Source organism: Sminthopsis crassicaudata, chromosome 4 (genome assembly GCF_048593235.1).
Source record: "Sminthopsis crassicaudata isolate SCR6 chromosome 4, ASM4859323v1, whole genome shotgun sequence".
NCBI lineage: Eukaryota > Metazoa > Chordata > Mammalia > Dasyuromorphia > Dasyuridae > Sminthopsis > Sminthopsis crassicaudata.
This window is the reverse complement of record NC_133620.1, coordinates 16011262-16031325: the sequence shown is the minus strand read 5'-3', so window position 1 is coordinate 16031325 and position 20064 is coordinate 16011262. Positions and strand designations below refer to the sequence as shown.

At 34.1% G+C, this 20064-nt stretch overlaps 1 protein-coding gene across 2 annotated transcripts in view; it reads right to left on the bottom strand.

Moving 5' to 3' along the window:
* The window catches only part of LOC141541561 (cytochrome P450 2J2-like), a 39615-nt gene extending 21019 nt beyond the window's left edge, over nucleotides 1-18596 (bottom strand). The window contains exons 1-5 of one of the 2 annotated variants that reach the window (XM_074265789.1): nucleotides 18308-18596; nucleotides 15719-15881; nucleotides 6308-6457; nucleotides 4209-4369; nucleotides 1613-1789 (exon numbers count right to left, since the gene is read on the bottom strand). In XM_074265789.1, the coding sequence (XP_074121890.1) occupies nucleotides 1613-1789; nucleotides 4209-4369; nucleotides 6308-6457; nucleotides 15719-15881; nucleotides 18308-18520 (864 nt within the window). In that variant the 5' untranslated portion in view covers nucleotides 18521-18596. The remainder of the gene's footprint in view (nucleotides 1-1612; nucleotides 1790-4208; nucleotides 4370-6307; nucleotides 6458-15718; nucleotides 15882-18307) is intronic. The other variant, XM_074265790.1, reaches the window with a different exon arrangement.
* Between the last annotated feature and the right edge of the window lie 1468 nt (nucleotides 18597-20064).

The window sequence follows — 20064 nt, the reverse complement described above, 5'->3', positions numbered from 1 at the left end:
AGTAGCTCCTGATTTTTATTCTTCTGGCAGAAATAAAAGAATTTATGATATGGAGAGTGATAACACTATAATAAGAATTTCACACATATATTTTCATTTAATCCTCACAACAATTCTGTGAGATAGGAGCTGTTATTATCCTCACTTTATTGTTGAGAAAACTGAAGCAGAGGTTAAGTGACTTTCCCAGGTCACAAGATTAGTATCTGAGATCAGATTTGATTTCAGGTTTTCCTGGTTCCAGTGCTCTATCCATGTGCAGGATACTTGCCTAGGTGGCGTTCCTTTAATTCTAGGTTTATTTTTCACCTGTTTTATGTTCTTAAATAGAGCACTACATCAAAACAGTCAGATTCATCTATCCATGTTCCACGATATTTGGACAAATCCTTTAATCTCTTTTGGTTTTGGTTTATTCATCTATGAAATGGAGATATTTATACTAGCTATTTCATGCTATTGCTTGAAAGGGAAAGAAAATCTAAAATATTTTGTAAGCCTTGATGTACTATGTACCGCCAAGTGGAAGTTTGATGGTCATTTCTTCACATTATTATTTTTTGAGTAAGAATATTTTACCCCATTGATTCATTAAAGAAAAATAATTGTATCAAAATGATTTACAATTTTCAACTACTTTTCCCATAATCTTATGAGATAAATAATACCAATAATAGTGCATCCATTTTTCAAATGAAGCTACTGACATTTAGAGAACTGGTTTATTCTCAGGTAAATGTGACTGATGAATTTATAATCTGAAATATAATAGAGATCTGGCTGTCTTGAATTATATAGGACATAATCACAAAACCTAGAACTTGGAAAGGAACTCCATTGGTGTCAAACTCAAATGTAATTGAGACCACTAAACTATGTATAAGGATCTTGACTACATATCTAGGGGCTATATAGTGACTGCATCTTGGGACTACATGTTGACTTACATGGTCCATGTTCTAATGTCTTTTTATTTTTTAAAATATTTCTGTATTCTGTTTTAAATCTTAGCCTACAGTACTCAGGAGTGACAAGAGCTGCAATGCTACCCACATGTTGACTGTCTCACAAATTCCCCAAAGTGATCATATTTTGATTGCATATATGATTGATAATTTTACTTATCTTTATACTATTGCAAAGTGTATAAAGAATATACCTGCAATAATTATAGATAGGAGAGCAGATACCTAGAATATCTTAATGCTATTGATAAGAAAAGTGGGGTGCAAAGAGATGAATTCATAGAAATAAAATATATATTTAAATATATAATATCAGATTCATAACAGCTGTGTAATTGGAATAAGTTTACTAATCTCACTAAACCTCATTTTCTACCCTAGTAAGATCAAGCGGTTTAACTCAATGAACACAATGGTTCCTTCTAATTTTAAATCTAAATTAAAAATTAAAAACAAAATTAAAAAAAGATCTCTCCACTAATGTTTCCACTAACAAGCTCTATCACTTGTATACTTTACCTTCCAGAGTTGTCACTGAAAAAAGATATTTAGATTATGAGGTGGATATAAAGTTTGGAACATTTTAAAACACTTAACTCTGCACAATTTAAACACACAATGTCCACTTTCTGAGTTGTCCCTATTACCTTGGACAGCTCCTTCAAATATGCATCAATGAAGTCCTGGGGCTCCTCTGGGTTCAAGCCTTCCTTGTGTTGTTCAATCACCCGTTCTATAAAAGACTCTATCTTCTTCCATTCTTTTATGAATGTCTTGTGAGGTCCTGGCAGGAGTTTCATTATCCAAGGAAATATATTATAGAGCTAAATAATATAAAAGGGAACAGGAGGAGGAAATCACTTCCTATTAGATTACCCTATCTCTTTATCTTCTTCGTTATAAGTCGGAATCTTGACCATTTTTTTGCATCATAGAATTTATCTTAATTACATGTCTATGCACTCCTGAAATCCACATTCCCCATAACCACTGTCTATCCTCCCATACTTTTGTTCTCCCAACATCCAGACTGGCATCCAACCATGTCTTGTCTCATACACAAGCCCCTTTGCCATGGCCTAATGCACTTAAATAAATCTCTTGAGATGTCACAAATCTAGAGGGATTCACAGCCTGCAAAAAAGAGAAAGATTCTTTCTAGGGAAATTGCTAGTACTTGGGCCTGTATTTCCCTGGTAGCAGCACAGAATTCTCTCATGAATTTCTATTTTGCTCCTCTTAGGGAAATGAGGGCTAGGATTATTTACCCTTTGCCCTGATTTTCTTCCAAAGCCAGACTCATGCGGATTTAAGTGAAATTGTTAGCCAGCAACTCCTTTGGTTACACTTATTCACTGATCAACTAAGAGGAAAGGTAGATGGAGAGCTGGAGTAAGACTCAGAAAGACCTGAGTTAGAATTCTGCCTCAGACACTTAATAGCCAAGGTCAAATAATTAACTTCTCAGCTTCTGTTTCATTACCTGTAAAGTAATGATTTTAATAGCAACTAGCTCAAAGGCTGTTGTGAAGATCTAAAGAAATCAATCAACAAGCATTTATTAAGCACCTACTATGTGTCAGGTCCTGTGCTAAGTGCTAGGCATCCAATGAAGGGCAAAAATGTCAGTTTCTGTCCTCTGTCCTCAAGTAGTTCACATTTTGATGTCATGGAAATAATACGTGCAAGATATGTGCAGAATTGTCAAAATATAATCTGAAAGAGGAAGGCACAGAAGCTGAAAGGACTGGCACTGTGAAATTTGAGCTCATTTTGGGGGGCAATTGGCATTTAATGACTTGCCCAGGATCATATAGTTAGGAAGCGTTAAGTGTTTGAGGCTAGATTTGAACTCCAGTCCTCCTGACTTCAGGGCTGGTGCTCTATCCACTGTGCCACCTAGCTGCCCCATTGAACCATTCTTAAAGGAAGTCAAGAGATGGAGGTGAGGAGGGAGCACATTCCAGACAAAAGCACTGAAGTAGGAGCTAATCAATGTAAAGTTGTTTCTAAAACTTAAATGTAAGAATTTAAATTGTCTGTGTCTCTGATTTTTTTCTCTTTTTTTTTTCTCTAGCTGTCTCTCTTTTATACCTGTCTCAGAATCTCCTTCCTTTCCTGCTGCCCTCCCCTTCCCCCCTCTCTCTCTGTCTCTGTCTCTGTATCTCTCTCTGTCTCTCTCTCTCTTTCTGTCTCTCTCTCTGTCTCTCTCTGTCTATGTCTCTCTGTCTATCTCTCTCTCTATGTTTCTATGTCTCTGTCTCTCTATGTCTCTGTCTCTCTATGTCTCTCTCTCTCTCTGTCTCTCTCTCTGTCTCTCTCTCTGTCTCTCTCTCTGTCTCTCTCTCTCTCTGTCTCTCTCTCTGTGTCTCTCTCTCTGTGTCTCTCTCTCTCTGTCTCTCTCTCTCTGTCTCTCTCTCTCTGTCTCTCTCTCTCTGTCTCTCTCTCTCTGTCTCTCTCTCTCTGTCTCTCTCTGTCTATGTCTCTCTGTCTATCTCTCTCTCTATGTCTCTCTCTCTCTATGTCTCTCTCTCTCTCTCTCTCTCTCTCTCTCTCTCTCTCTCTCTCTCTCTCTCTCTCTCTCTCTCTCTCTTTCTCACTATGTGTTTGTCTGTGTGTATCTCTCTCCATCTCAATCTCTGTCTTCCCCTGCATAGGTGAGAATAAAATTCCTAGTTTCTCTCAAACTCTGCTCAAGAGACAATTTCTCCATGAAGTCTTTCCTTGTGCTCCTGGCTCTTAATTCCTGCCTACAAAAACTTTTCCTACTGGATTTATTTATTTGCACATACACTCATTTGAGCACATGCTGTCTCCTCCAGCACAATGCAAAATACCAGAAGTCAGGGACTACTGCTTCATTTTTGTCATTGTATCCCCTTCTCCTAGCACAGCACTTGACACATAATAAATGCATAATGAGCCTTTGTAAATGGGTAATTTGGATAAAGATTCTAGCAAAACTTAATACTGAATGGAAATTTGTTTTCCATTATTTGGAGATCTCAGTGTTCTGGAACAGCATGGGTCCCCCAGGCATATTTTTTCATGCCACTGTTTATAAAGCTCTTGTTTCCTTCCTTTCCCCTTCTTAGCCCCTTTTGCTGCTTAGAGGAAGTCATGCACAAGCTGATGCAGCTCCTGCCAAAATCGCACAGCCGTTCTTGTTTCTTTTCCCATGGAGGAAGTCCATGACCCAACTGATGCTGAGCCAGCCTTACTCAGGAAGAGATGTTCTGTTACCTGACACTCCCACCTGGTTTCAAGCACTGTGATATCATCCAAACTCTTCAGCAGCTCCCGAAACTGAGAATCATGGTACTCAAAGCGATGTCCAAAAGTTACGGAACAGATGATATTGGAAACTGCATTGTTGATCTGAAAGTGGGGGTCAAAGGGCTGTCCTGTTTACCAGAAGAGAAAGGGGACACACAATTCTTCATGTTACTCATGTTCTTTAAAGGAACTTTCTGCTTTTTTTTCTCCCAAACATTTTTTTTTCTCACCACCCCCCCTGCTCTTCAGCATACACCTACTTTATTATTAACCATAAACCGCTACAGCTAAAATAGATGTGAAGGGGAAAAAATTGCTCACTTTTTATGTTTTAGTCAAGTCTTGGGATTTAATTGACATATTTTGTTTCAATAGGTGACTTTGAGCAAATTACTTTACTTGTCTTTGTCTCCACTTATTCATCAGTAAAATGAGGGGGCTGGATTAGGTGTATATATTCTCAAGATTTCACCATCTGTGTAATGGGCATGGGCACAAATGTGCATGTGTGTCCATTATTATTTGTATGCATCTAGCAATACCGATGACTATATACATCTGTGGGTTACTTTTATGCATGTGAATAGTAAAGTTGAAATTACAACTAGAGATACTGAACTGTAAAGAAAAGAAATGTGAAGGTAAAGAAGAAAGGAGGAAGGAAAAAATAATGTCTAAGGGACCGATTCTGGAACCTCAGACATTGCCTACCTCAGACATTTACTCAAATACTACTTTGGATATTTATTAGTTGGGTTACTTTAGGTCTAGTGCCTTTCAACAGTCATTTTTCCCTCAGTTTCTATTGTTTATATCTTGTTTTACATAATTGTTTCCATGTTGTCTCCCCTAACTTAGACAAGGAACTCTTGAGGAAAAAGATTCTCTTTTTCCTTTTCTTTGTATTCCCAGTATTTAGCAAAGTGCCAGGAATATCATAGGCATCTGATAAATATTTATTAGTTTTAATGACTCACCTTGGGCAAGTCACTTAAGTGCTCCATTTCTCAGTTTACTCATTTGCAGAACTGGAGGAAAGGTTGATTTGATAGGCTCCAAGATTCCTTTTTACCCTCAATCTATGATAATAAGAGGAAGCAGAAGAAGAAGAGGAAAAAGAAGTGGATGATTATGGGAGGAGAAAGTGAAAGAAAAATAGAAACATAGGAGGAGGAAGAATAGCAGAAGAATGAATATCTACAATAGCAACATGGTGATAAGACAGATAATTTGGATGGACTCAAAATCCTGGATCAATGCAATAACAACTACAATTCCAGAAGTCCAATGATGATACAGAATACCCATCTCCTAACAGACTTAGATTACACAATGAGGTAAATGTTTCTGTATATGGCCAATGTGAGAATTTATTTTGCATGATTATGTATATTTGTTCTTAGGATCTATCAGGAGGGTTCCCAGTGGGAGGAGGAAAAAGAATGAAAAAAATGATTATTGAAAAAGCAATCAAAATTGTAAAATAAATGAAGACAGCAATATGTGTCCATAATATACACAAACGCACACAGAAAGTAGAAAATAGAGAGCAAGTCAGAAGAGAAGAATAAGAGGGAAGATACAAAGAAAAGAAAATAGATGATTCAATAAATAGAGAGAAAGAAGGATGACTAGAAAGAAAAAAAGTTGGAAAAGGGCAACAGGAGAGAGTAGAGACAGGTGTGTGTGTGTGTGTGTGTGTGTGTGTGTGTGTGTGTGTGTGTGTGTGTGTTTATGGAGTGATCAGTCAAGGCAGGGCTCCATGTATGACATCTGAAAAGTTAAGGTATGTACTATCTGTGTTGATGGCAGAAAATTACTATAATGACATTGAAAAGAATAAATTGTGTTCTTGGTTTATTGTCTCATTTCTTCCTAGAGAACAATGTTGGGTCTTTGAAAACATCCCCTGGGGATGGGGGGGAGTATTTTGTCTGTCTCTAGTCTAAAGATGACTTTTCCCCCCCCACTTTCCCCATCCACAATTACCAGTTCTCTTTAATATTCATCTGATCAAATGGAAAATCACAAGAAATTGCAAACATCTCTGTCTGACCAAAGCTCACCTTTTTCTTCCCTGATAGCTTCAATGAGAAACATGGCCTCCTCCCGGATCCGATCTTCCAGGGTCTTCTTTCCCAAACCAAAGTTCCTCAAGGTCATTAAGGCAAATCTTCTTTGCTGTTTCCATGCTTGACCATTAGATAAGGTTAAGCCTAAATAATAATAATTTGTCAATATTTCAAAAGATCTGTAATTTTACTGGTACGGTTATTTTTTCTACTACCAATGGAATTCAACTGAACAAGCATCTGAAAAAAACCTATTATGTCCCCAAAACTGTGCTGAGTATACAAAGTAAAGGCTAGCCAGTTCCTGCTCTGAAAGAACATTTATTGAAGAAACAACAGTTAAAGTTTAATTGTAGGACACATGGAAATATTTGGAGGTCCTAAACACAAATAAAAGAGATATCAAGGTTCAGAGTTCCTGAGAACCTATAAGGAACTTAGGATACATAAGTATGAGTTTCTGAATTCAGAGATGATTCATTGCTAGATGAAGTGTGTCAGATGGCTATGGACAGAAGGATGAGCATAAATTGTAATCTGGATGGTCAAATGAATTTTTGAGAGTCCTAAACAATCTCAGGTGGCCTTTGTTGACTTTATCATCATGATACTCCAGGCAGGGCAGCAATACTTTGGCCTCTGGGGAATAGATGTTCCACAAATATACTTGTTGTCCCCCCTTTGTTTGATTTCATATAGAATTGATAAAGCTCATTCACCTTGATGACAGTATAGTATTAAAAAGTCAACCTCATTTCTGTCTATCTCCCATTCTTGGGAGATAGTAGAAGAGGAAAATTGGGATATTCCTTTCTCAGGAAGGATCTTTGCCTTGAAGAACTTGAGATGAAAGCAGAGAGTTTTTGAAAGGTGCCCAAGAATGGATTTGTTTAAAGACATTGTTTTTAATTACTTGGGAGAGGTTTCTGTACAACTACTTAACTCCCATAAGAACATATGTATATGTATATGTGTATATATATATATATATATATATGTATATATATGTATATATGTGTGTATATATGTGCATATGTATATATGTATATATATATGTATATATGTGTGTATATATATGTATATGTATATATGTATATATATATATACATATATATATATATATATAATATGGTGTTCCTTTTATAGATGGTGCTATTTAAAGAGCATTTACAAATGTGAAAAGACACTAAATAGATAAATACCCTTGACCAAAAAAGATGAAAGATGTAGAGAGATATTTTTAAGCAAAGAGACTCATGGGAACTCACAGTGGTTGAAGATTTAATTTTATACAATGATAGACATATTCATCCCAGTAATCTTTAGTGTAATTAATCTATAGTGTAATTCATGTTAAATAATATTAAAACAAAAAGAGATAAGAAGAGCTAATAAAATGTCAGAAGAATTATATTGCTGGCATCATGTCAAAGGGAGATTAACTTTTTTCTACTTGGACCCAGAGAGCAAAACTAGGAACAATCAGTGAATGATGTAAGAAGTAGAATTGGAATTGGAAGGAAGGACAGACTACTGATCAGTTAGATTTGCCATAGAGTATCATAGGTTTCTTTGAAAGGTAGTAGGCTCCCCATTGTTAAAGGTAATTCAAGCAGAGTCTTGGGGTAGGAATGTTGAAAGGAGATTCCAATTCAGGTGCAGGCAATCTTAGGCAGCTGGGAAGATCCCTTATGCCTCTGAGAGCCCATAATCCTCTCAAATGCCAAAATGTCTATCCTGAGTCCTTTCACTCATTTATTCAACAATCATTTATTAAGGTTTGAAGATTAGCAAAGCATTGCTGTAAGTGATGATATATAGGTGGTATTAGGCTGGCCGAGCTTTAATGGAAATTTCCATGTTATAAGGAAGATAAGTCAGAAACTCCTCCTCAAATGTATAAATGTCAGTCACTAACCTTTATCATTGTGTTTGGGGAATTGTTCTAAGCACTGGTGTGGATCATCATGAATTAATATGTAAGTTCAAGACTTTTACCAAAAAATTTATATTAGACACAGGAGAATATATTATTTGCAAGGGAAAGCTTCATGGATAAATTAAGTGTGTGAACTGATTTGAAAGATTTCAAAAGATTAAGAGGGAGGAAGGAGAATAAAAATGAAGGGAATAGCATGGAGTAAAGGCATAGTTCATAAGCTAGAGCTTTGGTCTTGGGGTTAAGAAGATCTGAGTTTAAATTGTGGCTCTGGTATTTATGAACTCTTGGCTTCAGATCTCATCTGTAAAATGGGAGTGAGGAGTTGCAGACATTAGCATCTAAATTTCCTTCCAGTTCTAAAACTGTGATCCTGTGACTGGATTGAAATGGAGGGGGCCATTGGGAAAGAGTGTCTAGGCTAGTTTGATTACAATGTGTGGGAGATGAACATTATCTATCACAGATAAAAGTTGGAAAAATTGACTGAAAGGTCATTGAACCTCACAATGGAAGGTTCCACCAGACTAATCCAGTCTGATAATACCTAACTCCAACTGGGTCCTTATTATGCCTGGACAATCTTTTTTACTCTGCCCTTAGTGCCTTTCTATCACAGTTTTTACAATTATTTTGCCAAATCTTTATCTTCCTTTCTCCAATACCAAGCCAAACATAAGGCAGATATCTAAACCTCCTAATTCTTAAAGAAGATATTCTCCAATGGGTTTCAATTCCATGCCTTCATTCCTTAAGTCTTAGCAATATCAATTCTCCTCCTCTTCTCTAAATAATAAAAGAATAGACATCTTTTATTCATGCTAGCTCCTTCATCTTTCTTCCCTTCCACTCCCACCACCTCTCCCTAGCTCCCTTGAAGACTTTGATTCTTTTTAATCCTTTTGTAAAAAACAATAATAATGATAATAATAACCAATTGGGGAAAGGGAGAGATATAATATCTTAATAAAGGAAATAACTCCTTGCAAACTAGAATTGGACAGGTAGAATTGAATGGCAATACAAAAATAAATAAATAATAAAATTACACAAATATAATCAGAATTAAAAGTTCTCATTAAAAATGCTTGATCTGGAGAAAAGATCAAAAAAGAGAATATAAGAATTGCAGATCTACCTTAAAGATATAATAAAATAAAATGTCTGTATACAATATTACAAGAAAATATTAAGGAAATTGCTCTGAGGTTCTAGAACAAGACAAAAAAGTAGAAAAAAATCCACTGATCAAACATGAGATTCCAATAATAAAATCTAGGAATGCTATAGCTAAGTTTTAAAATAGCTAGGTTAAAGAGAAATTGTTGTACACAAAAAAGGAAGAAAATAACATTTAAATACTGTAGAAAAATAAGAAGAATTTCAGAAGACCTAGTAGCTGCTATACTAAAAGGCAATAGGTCTTAAAACATTATAATCTTAAGAGCAAAGGAACTGGGATTACATTCAAGAGTATCTTATCCAACAAAGTTGTATATAATCATGAATGGGAAAAAAAAAGGATATTTGACAAACTGAAAGACTTTCAGGTACTTGTCACAAAAAGACCAGAACTCAATGGAAAATTTAGTGAAAAAGATGTAAGAGAATCATAAGAAAATCACTGAGGACTAATTATAAGACTCTGATAAAGGTCACACTGTTTGCTTATGAATATGAAAATGCTATTTTATTAATATTTGTATTATTAGTAATTGTATTTTTAAACATGTTATCATTGCTGAGGTAGTTTAGAAGAAAGGTTGGGGCTGAATTGTGCTTGATGAGGTGATTTAAAAAAATAAAAGTGAGCAGAAAATGTGTAAAAGGAGAAAGTATCTCATGAATTAGATGGTGGAAAAAAAAATAATACAATAGTGATGGACAGCTTGAGACACTGGAATAGTATTCATATCTGGGCTGAAGAGTTTTGGAATTTCTTGAGCTTTTAGAGAGAAGAGAAAATTGGAGATGGGGTGAGGGAGAGACTTTTACAAGAGTATATAGATTAAGATTAAAAGAACTGTGTGAATGGTTGAAGGATGGATTTTCAGAGGTTGGCTAAAATAAGTAATAAGAGAATAAGGGAAGAAGATATGGTAAAAATGATAGAGAAAAAGAATGAAAAGAAAATAATAAAATAATAAAAACAAAATGGAGGGAAATTCAGATAGCTATTATATCTCTGTGAATTGGATGAATTCATCCATTAAACAGAAATGGATAGAAAAATGGATTAAAAATCTGCAATATGTGATTTACAAGAAACATTTTAAAATCGGAGAGACAGAGTTTAAAATAGAGGGTTGGAGTAGAATTTATTATGCTTCACTTGATGTAAAAAATGCAGGGATAGCAATTATGATTCAGAAAAAGTATAACTAAAATGTATTTAATTAAAAGATTTAAATAGGGTAACTACATTTTGATAAATAGTGTCATAGATTGTAAAGGGCGGGGACTTTAGAGAAATATACTTAAGGCTCAGTTTGATTGATTTAAATAAGGTATTAACTCAGTGGAATTGTTGAGGCAAGGATTATCAAGTTTTGCATGTGAGTTCTCTACTTCAGTATGATTGATTTAATCTTATATCAAATAATGGTTCCCTAGTGATATGATGATTGGTATACTGTAATGATGTAATTGTAATAGAATATATAAGACTGAACTCAAGCTTTCAGACTCAGAGAGACATCCCATCTTCATCAGCCTTGTTGTGACTGTCTTCCTTTCCCCAATGAGACCAAAGCCCATCTGAAGGGCCTACAGAAATCTAGCCTGGGTCCCAGGAAAGGAGACTGTGAAGGAGACAATAAAAATTTTTGGACTTTATCCCTGGCTACTCTTGTGGTGATTACTCTGATGAAATGAAGGCTGGTCCCAAGACCTCCAGAAAGCTAACCAGGACATTACAATAGACAATGAAGCAATACTAATTCTGAACCTATATACACAAAATATTATAAAGTTTTGAAAAAATGTTAAAAGAATGACAGATCAAGACTGTTAGTAGTAGTATAATAGTAGGGGTCATTATTTTTTTTTCCTCTCAGAACTAGATAAATCTAAAAAAAAAAAAAAAAAAGAGAAGCTAAATAAATAGAAGTTTTGATAAAATAGATATGATAAATTTTTAAGGAGAATTGAATGGAAATAGAAAATAATATACTTTTTTTTCTCAGCATGCATTTTCTATAAAGATTGATCATATATTGCTTCTAACTTTCATGATTGTAGTTCATAAAAATTTAAAGCCCAAACTGAACAGCAGAAATATTAAAAATATCTTTTTCAGATCATAAAACAATAAATTTATATTTAATAAGGATCCAAGGAGATAGAGACTAAACAACATAATCTTAAATAAATGTTTAAACAACAAATCATATAAACCATTAATAATTTCATTAAAGAGAATGACAACAATGGGATAACATATCAAAACCTATGAGATATAGCAAAAGCAATGATTAGAGAAAAATGTATCTCTAGATGCTTACATCAATGGAATAGAGAATGAATAGACTTATGAATTGCATATACACTGTAAAAACCTGGAGAAAAAATAATAATCTCCAATTAAGTACTATACTGGAAATTATAAAAATTAAATATGATATTAATGAAAATTTGGAGTAAAAAATTAAATTAATAAATAAAAGTAGGATCTGGTTTTATGAAATAAAACAAAATAGATAGTTAACATAAAGAGGGAGAAAAGAAACAAATAACTATCATTAAAAGTAAAAAGGGTAAATATATTGCTCATAAGCATAAGATAGAATTAAAGCAAATATAAGGAGTTATTTTGCTCAATTATAGGTCATTAAATTTAACAATTTAAGTAAAATGGAAACAATACATACAAAACTATAAATTTATCAAAGTATCAGAAAAGGAAATAGTATATATAAATAGAACTATTTTAATAAAATAATTTGAATAAGCTATAAATGAGTTTCCTTTAAAAAAGCAACAGGACTAGTTGAATTTATAAGTGAAGTCTATCACACATTTAAATACAAACCAATTCTGATATTAAATAAATTATTTGGAATGATAGGTAAAGAAGGGATTCTACTAAATTCCTTTTATGAAACGAATATGATACTGATACATAAACCAGAAAGAATACAAACAGATAAAAAAGTATAGGCCAATCTCATTAATGATTATGTATGTAAATATCCTAACTGTATTTTAATTAAAAAGTTACAGCAATATATTACAAAAATTACTCATTATGATCAAGTGTAACTTCCTCAAGGAATGTTAATTTGACATAAAACAATTATTAAGACAATTGATTTTATCAATAAACTGATTTCATCAATAATAAAAAAATTATAAAAATCATCAATAGATACAGAAAATGCTCTCAATAAAGAGCATTTCTATTCTATTCATTTCTAGTAAAAGCTTTGGGTGCATTAGTATACAGAGATTTTCCTTCAAATTCATATAAAAGTAATTATCTAAAACAATCAGCAAGCATCATTTACAATAGGGATAAACTAGAAGCCTTCTTATAAGAGTACTATGGAAGTACTGAGAATTACTGAATACTTTGAAGACTTCCCAATAATATTGTGTGAAACAAGGATGCCAACTGTCACTGATATTATTAAATACTGTGCTAGAAATCCCAGAAATGTCAATGAGATGAAAAAGAAATTGAAGAAAGTAAAATAAAGAATGAGGTAATAAAACTGTTTTACATATGACGTCATGCTATATTTGGAAAAATCTCAAAGGCATAACTAAAAAATTAGGCAAAACAATCAATTATTTTAGCAAAGTAGAATATAAAGTTAATCCACATCAATCATCAGCAATTCTATATATCACAAACAAAACTTTGCAAGAACTCATAGTAAAAGATACCTTATTTAAAATAAGTGTAGATAATCTAAAAAACCTTAGAGTATACCTGCCAAATCTCAAAACAAAACAAAATTATAAACAAAAATTATAAAAAAATATTTTATACAAATAAAATCATATTTAAATAATCAGACAGATATTGTTTATTGGTAGGCTGGTTCAACATAAGAAAAATGAAAATTTTACCCAGAATAATTTATATATTCAATGCCATTCCAATTAAATTACCAAAGATATTTTGTTAAATTAGAAAAATAACAAAATTAATTTGGAAAAATAAAAAGTCAAGAATATCAAAGAAAATAATGAAAAGAGTGTAAAGGAAGTAAGTTTAGCAATACCAGATCTCCAACTATAAAGAAGTCATTATCAAAACTATCTGGCACTGACTAAACAAAAGAAAGGTAGATCAGTGGCGTAGAACAGACATACAATTTACAACAACAGATAAACACAATAAGTTTGTATTTAACAAGTGTAAAGACTTAAGATTTTGGCATAAGAATTCATCATTTGGTAAAAATTGTTGGAAAAACTGGAAAACTATGACATACACAGACAAAACATAGCGTAATGAATTGCAACATCTCATATCATTTACCAAGGAAAGGTCAAAATGTAGAGATTTTACAAGAATATTAGAATAACATTAAGTATCTCACTTATAAATCGTATGAATAGATGAACAATTTACAAATAAAAGATAGAGAGCAAAGTTTGGTATAAAATGGGTAGGTCCAATTACATTGAATCGAAAAGTTTAGTACAAGTAAAAGAAAATTAGTCAAGATCAGAAGAAAAGCAGAAAATTGGGTTGGTGGGGAATTTATAGACAATTTATCAGCAAAAGGTCTCATATGTAAAATATAGAGAATAAACTTTTCCAAATCTAAAAGAATGAGTTAATCCCTAAGTTATAAGTGATCAAAGGATGTGAACAGGCAGTTTTCCAATGAAGAAATCAAAACAATTTATAGCCATATGAAAAACCTTCTACATTATTATTGTTTAGAGAAATGCAGATTAAAACAACTTTGAAATATAATTTTATGTATCAGATTGGCTAAAATAATTGAAGGGGAAGTGACATGTTGGAGAGGATGTGGGATATTAATTCATTGTTAGCAGAATTGTGAACTGATCTAACCATTTTGAAGAAACTCTCTATATTCTTTGCGCCAGAAATATCACTAGTACCCCTTTTTCCAAAGATAATTCGAGATAAGGGAAAAGAATATATGTTTGTAAAATGCTTATAACAGCATCCTTTGTGGTGGCAAAGAACTGGAGACTGCAGGAATAACCATCAGTTAACTGAACAAGTTGTGGTAGAAGATTGCAATGGAAGACTACCATGGTATCAGAAATGATAAACCCAATGATTTTAGAAAAAACTTGGAAAAACTTGCAGGAAATAATAAAGACTGAAATAAGCAAAACCAAGAGAAGATTATACAGTAAAAACAATATTATTTTAAGAATTACTCTGAATAAATAAGTTTTCTGTCTAATATAATTATCCAAATTAAGTATAGGTCATATGAAAAAAGATGCTATCTGCATTGAGAGAAATGACAGATACTAGTGTTCATAGAATAATTTTACACACACACACAGGTGTGTAGCCATTTCTTCTATCTAATAGTAGCATCTCTAGGAGGTAAGTGAGGAGAAAATGAGAAAAAAAGAAATTTATGTAATGATTTTGTTGTATATTGACAAGTATTAAGTTTCTTGTCAATATACAACATATATATATATATATGCAGTTTCATGTGCAATCATCTTTTTATTGCACTGTTATAGAAATGCTTAATTTCATAAAACAAATATATATATATACATATACATATATAATTTTTAAAACATAGCAAAATAAAACAAAAAGAATTTGACCTGGGTCTTTGGTTTTGTCAAGTTCCTCCAGATGCAGCTGACTTAGAGGTCAAAGGACCTAAAGTTAGAATTATAAATGCACAGAATTTCAAAATAGGAATTGATCTCAGAGGCAATAGACTAACTTGTACCCAGAAAATAGCGCCAACAAAATATACTGAACACCTTTTGCTTGAAGACATCAACTGGGGGAGAAATCTATTATTTCTAAAGGCAAATTATTTCATTTTTGATAGTTCTGATGTTGAGAAATTTTCCCTAGCATCAAGACAAATTGTACTCTTCTGCAATTCTCTCTCAGTTCTGCTGGTTCTGGGGCAAATAAACTTACTCCTTAATTTTTTCAAATACCTATAGACAGTCATCATGCTCTTTTCACCCCCCAACTGAATCACTTCTTGTCTTTAAGTTAAATATTGCAACTTCCTTCAACTGATCTTATGGGAGAACTCCTTCCCTATTCTCATTGCTCTCCCCCTCAATCCTCTTCCTCTCCTCTCACTCTCACTCTCAGACTGAAGGAAGGAGAATTCAAAAGCTTGTTTTTTTTAATTTTTTTTTTCTGGCATATTTTTTTATCATCAAATGGGCTGGAATCCTTCAGGGATGGTGGGCAGGAGTCAAATATATCTTTCAAAGCATTCTGGAGATGAAAAATATTTATCATAATTCAGAGAACTCACCAAATGATTTAAAGACTTGGACGAGGAGAGCAAATTGGGGACGATCAATAAATGCCTCATCTTGGTTGAGTAGGACCTCCTTGATCAGTGGCAATCCAGTGACGATCATAAAGATAACACTGCCTGCACGTGTGATGAAAACATTTCCATATTGCTTAGCAAGCTGAAAAAATAATTTGTTTGAGTTGAAAACTTCTATTGCCACTCAGGCTATTTTTGGTGAGACAATGTGAAATGGAGTCCACCTGATTCTGTCTGATCCAATTAGATTGAATTCAGTTCAGCCCCAAAGAATAAAGAATCATCCAGCTACGTCCCAAATACTGTGCTAGGAGTTGAACAAATAGACACAAACACCATACAGTTCCTTTCCTTGAAGAATTGACTCTGGATGGAAATTTTCTGTGCATTTATAAGTAAATACAAAATATATATAAAGGAAATTCTAAATGATTTCAGGAAAGGTTAACATGAATTTAGCAAGGCTTGTCTTCAGGTAACAAACACTCCAGGATACTGTCACCGCACCCTTATCTGAAGTTATTACAGTTTAATAAGGCCCCCAAAAGCTTGTCTCCTGCCTTAAGAACTTCAGACAGTGAATAACCTCAACTTGATAGCATATGATTATTTTCAGGAGTTGGGAATATTTAGACTTCAAAAAAGTAAAACAAAAAACAAAACAAAACAAAAAAATGAGTTGAGAAGTGGGATAGGATGTGTTTAGAATTTGAAATCTATTAAGATCCTGGATTCAGATCCTACCAGGATCTTTGACCCCTAACAGGAACCAGTCACTGCACTTTTCCCAGATACTTACACAGATAAGTATATTGAGGATCAAATGGGATGATGGATACAAAATGTACATAGTGTACATCGTTATAAAGATACAAAGACTAGACCAATCTCATTTGAGAGGCAGAATGGGATATTGAATAAATACCAAGCATCAGTAAGAGCATCCTAAAGGCCTGGTTTCACATCCAATACCTGATCCATGCAAGACACTTAACCTTTGAATATCCCTGGTAGGATACCTCTAATGGCTTACTCCTGGATAGGTCCTTGGCCCTGGACTACTATTTTATCAATAAAAGCACAGATGGAGTGCTCATCTGATTTGCACTCAACACTGAGTCAGGAAGGGCAGCTGGGTATTGGAGTTGACCAAAACAGTTTCAATGGGCTATGGTTGGACTGAACACAATAATGTGAAATTCAAAAGGGATAAATGTAAAGAAGTGTATCTTGTTCAGTCTAAAGTTCAAAAAGCAGTTCCAAAAGTGCATTTGCTCTGAAAGAAATCTGGGTCTTAATAACTTGCTTTTCTTTAACTTTTGATAACTGAATTTCATTATAATCAATTTCCTAAAAAAAAAAAATCCAATTTTATTTAAAACTATGATTCTGAGGAAGTGTCCATCAGTGTCAGCAAACTAACTGCCAGAGAGGTCCAGAACATAAAAACGTCTTTATATAGGAACTGAGTAAACTAATAATCACCATTTGGATATGTCAGATTAAAAAAAAATATTGTCTGTGTTTGGTGAACTTAATTGACACAAATACTACCTGGATGTTGGCAGAATAAAGTTTACACTCATAATTGACCAATAAGTCAAGTAAACGTCACAGGCTGACATGGCTTGTCCAAAGTCTGAAGATCAGAGTTGAGGACCATGGTTTCTTAACTTTTCATAAATATGTGTATGTGAGCGTATGTGTATGTGTTGCCCTTTGTTCCTCTAGTTAATTCTATGTATCCCTTCTCAGAAAAAAAAAAACATTTTAAGTGCATAAAATAAAATAAATAGGATTATAAAGAAAACCAAATATATTAAAAATAGAATGACCAAATTTTTTTATTTTTATTTTTTTACTTTTGGTGAGGCAACTGGGGTTAAGTGACTTGTCTAGGATCTAATCTAATATCTAATAAATAAGACACATAATGTATCTGAGGCCAAATTTGAATTCAGATCCTATAGACTTCAGGGCCAGTGCTCTAACTGCCCTTCAAAAAATATTTGTAACTGAAATTCAGGAGCTCCAGGTTAAGTATCTTTGATTTAAGAATTTGAAGAGACCTCAGAAGCTGCCTCTGAATTTCTGCCAGTCAATCCACTAATGAACATTTATTAAGTGCCTACTGCATACTAGGTACTGTACTAAGCCCTGGGGTAAACATAAATAAGCAAAAAACAGTCTTTCAAAGAGCTCACCTATCTCTTAATGTCTAATAGTAATAATAGCTGACATTTATCTAATGCTTAATGAGTGCCCATCACTGCAAAACACTTTACAATTATTATTTTCTTGCATCAGATTCATGTCCAAAAGGAAACTCCACAAGCAAATCCACAAATGAGAAGTTTCTTCAGGTCAGAAGGAGGATGAGAACCCAACTGTCTAAGCCCCAACTCAGATATTCCTTCTATTGCAAGATGCTGCTTCCCAGGTAGGGCCAGAGCAAAATGGACATCCAGGCTCGTCTGCTGCCTGCTCCAGGAAATTACCCAGCACATACCCCAATTCCTGTGCCCCCTCACAGCCAATAGATTCCTGCCCTCCCATCTCACTCCTTACCTTTTGAATGTTGGCTTGAGGATCATTATAATTTATATGGAAGAAGTTGCCCAATATGGGCAGCCCTGGAGGGCCAGGGGGGTAGTTTAGGTGTCTCCTCTTGCTCTGCAGATAATGTATCAGGATCAGGAAAATGGCAGAGAAGAGAAGGAGGGTTTGGAGGGGAGCTTCTTCCCAAAGAGAAGAGAGCGTGTTTCCCAGAGAGAGCTGCATCTTTCCCCAGCTCTGGCACCAGCCAAACAAGCCAAGCTCCTCCTCCCTCTTCCTCTTCCTGCACCCAAAACAGTGTTTACGTGAGAGACAAAGCTCATGCTGTCTTTTGTCTCCTTGGAGCTGTTGCCTGGGATTGCTTTCTAGGCCAGCCTGTCCTCGGTGCCCCAGCCCTCTGCCAGGGCCTGCCTCCTTAGGACTACCTCCCTCCAGAGGAAAAGAATACCAGGCTTGTCAGCTGGGAACTAGAGAGACAATTTTGCCAGGGAGATCTGGGGAGGCTCCACACAGAGAGACAGAGCCACTTGGTAGGCCCCACATCACAGGGCCTGAGTTTGGGGGCAAGAAGGGACCCAGAACCTCAGTCCTTGTTTAGGAGAGCAGCTAGCTGAGATCCAGGGAGGGCAGGAAACTGACAAAGTCCCACTGCTCCTTGTAAGGTTCAGAGCTTTCAATGGGACCTTGCTAGTTGGTCCAGTCAGTACTCCATTCCCTATTGCAAGCTGCCTCTAAATGGGCTTGGGAACTAACTTAGAGGGGCTCCAAACCTAGGATTCAGGGACCCTGAGTGGTATTTGATTAGATTTCAGTGGATCTGTGAACATGAATGAGAGAAAATAATCTCAATTTTATTGGAATAATTCCAATGGATTTGGAATAAATTGGGATAATTAAAGTAAAAGAAAAAAGAAAAAAGTAAAATAAAATTCCAAAAGAATTGGAATAATTGAAATAAAAATTTCCAATACAATTGGAATAAATGGAATAAAATATTAGTATCATTGGATTAAATTGGAAGGAAATTCCAATATAATTGGAATATGATTTCAATTTAATTAGAAAAAACTGGGATAACTGGAATAAAATTTTAATATAATTGAAATAAATGGAATACAATATCAAAATATTTAAAATAAATTGAAATGAAATTCCAATATAAGTAAGCCAAATTGGAATAATTTAAATAAAATCCCAATACAATTGGAACAATCAAAATAAACATACAATATAATTAGCATAAATTATGATAATAAGAACAAAATTCCAATATAATTGGAGTAAACTAGAATAAAATTTGAATATAACTGGAATAAAATTTTAATGTAATTAGGAAATAACTGGGGTAACCAGAATAAAATTCTAATATAATTGGAATAAATTGGAATAATTGGAATAACCAGAATCAAATTGCAATATATTTCAATATAATTGGAATTTTATTTGTAATGGTATGTGTGTTGTTTTATGCATTTAAAATATTATTCTGAGAAAGGATCCAGAGGCTTCAAAAGATTTCCAAGTCTGCTGAGACACAAAAAAGGTTTAAAAAAAATGCCTCCTGTGATAGCTCAGCACTTCTAAGTGCTTTCCTCGGTCTGTGAGTTTGAGACCAGGAGCCGGAATGAATGGAAATCCTTGTGTTGCCTTCATGGAGCACAGCATAGAAAGCTGGACTTGGGGTGGGAGGGCCTGGACTTGAATTTTAGCTCTTTTAATTTTGCTTCCCTGAGTTTCTATTTCTTCATCTGTTAAAAAAAAAAAGAAGA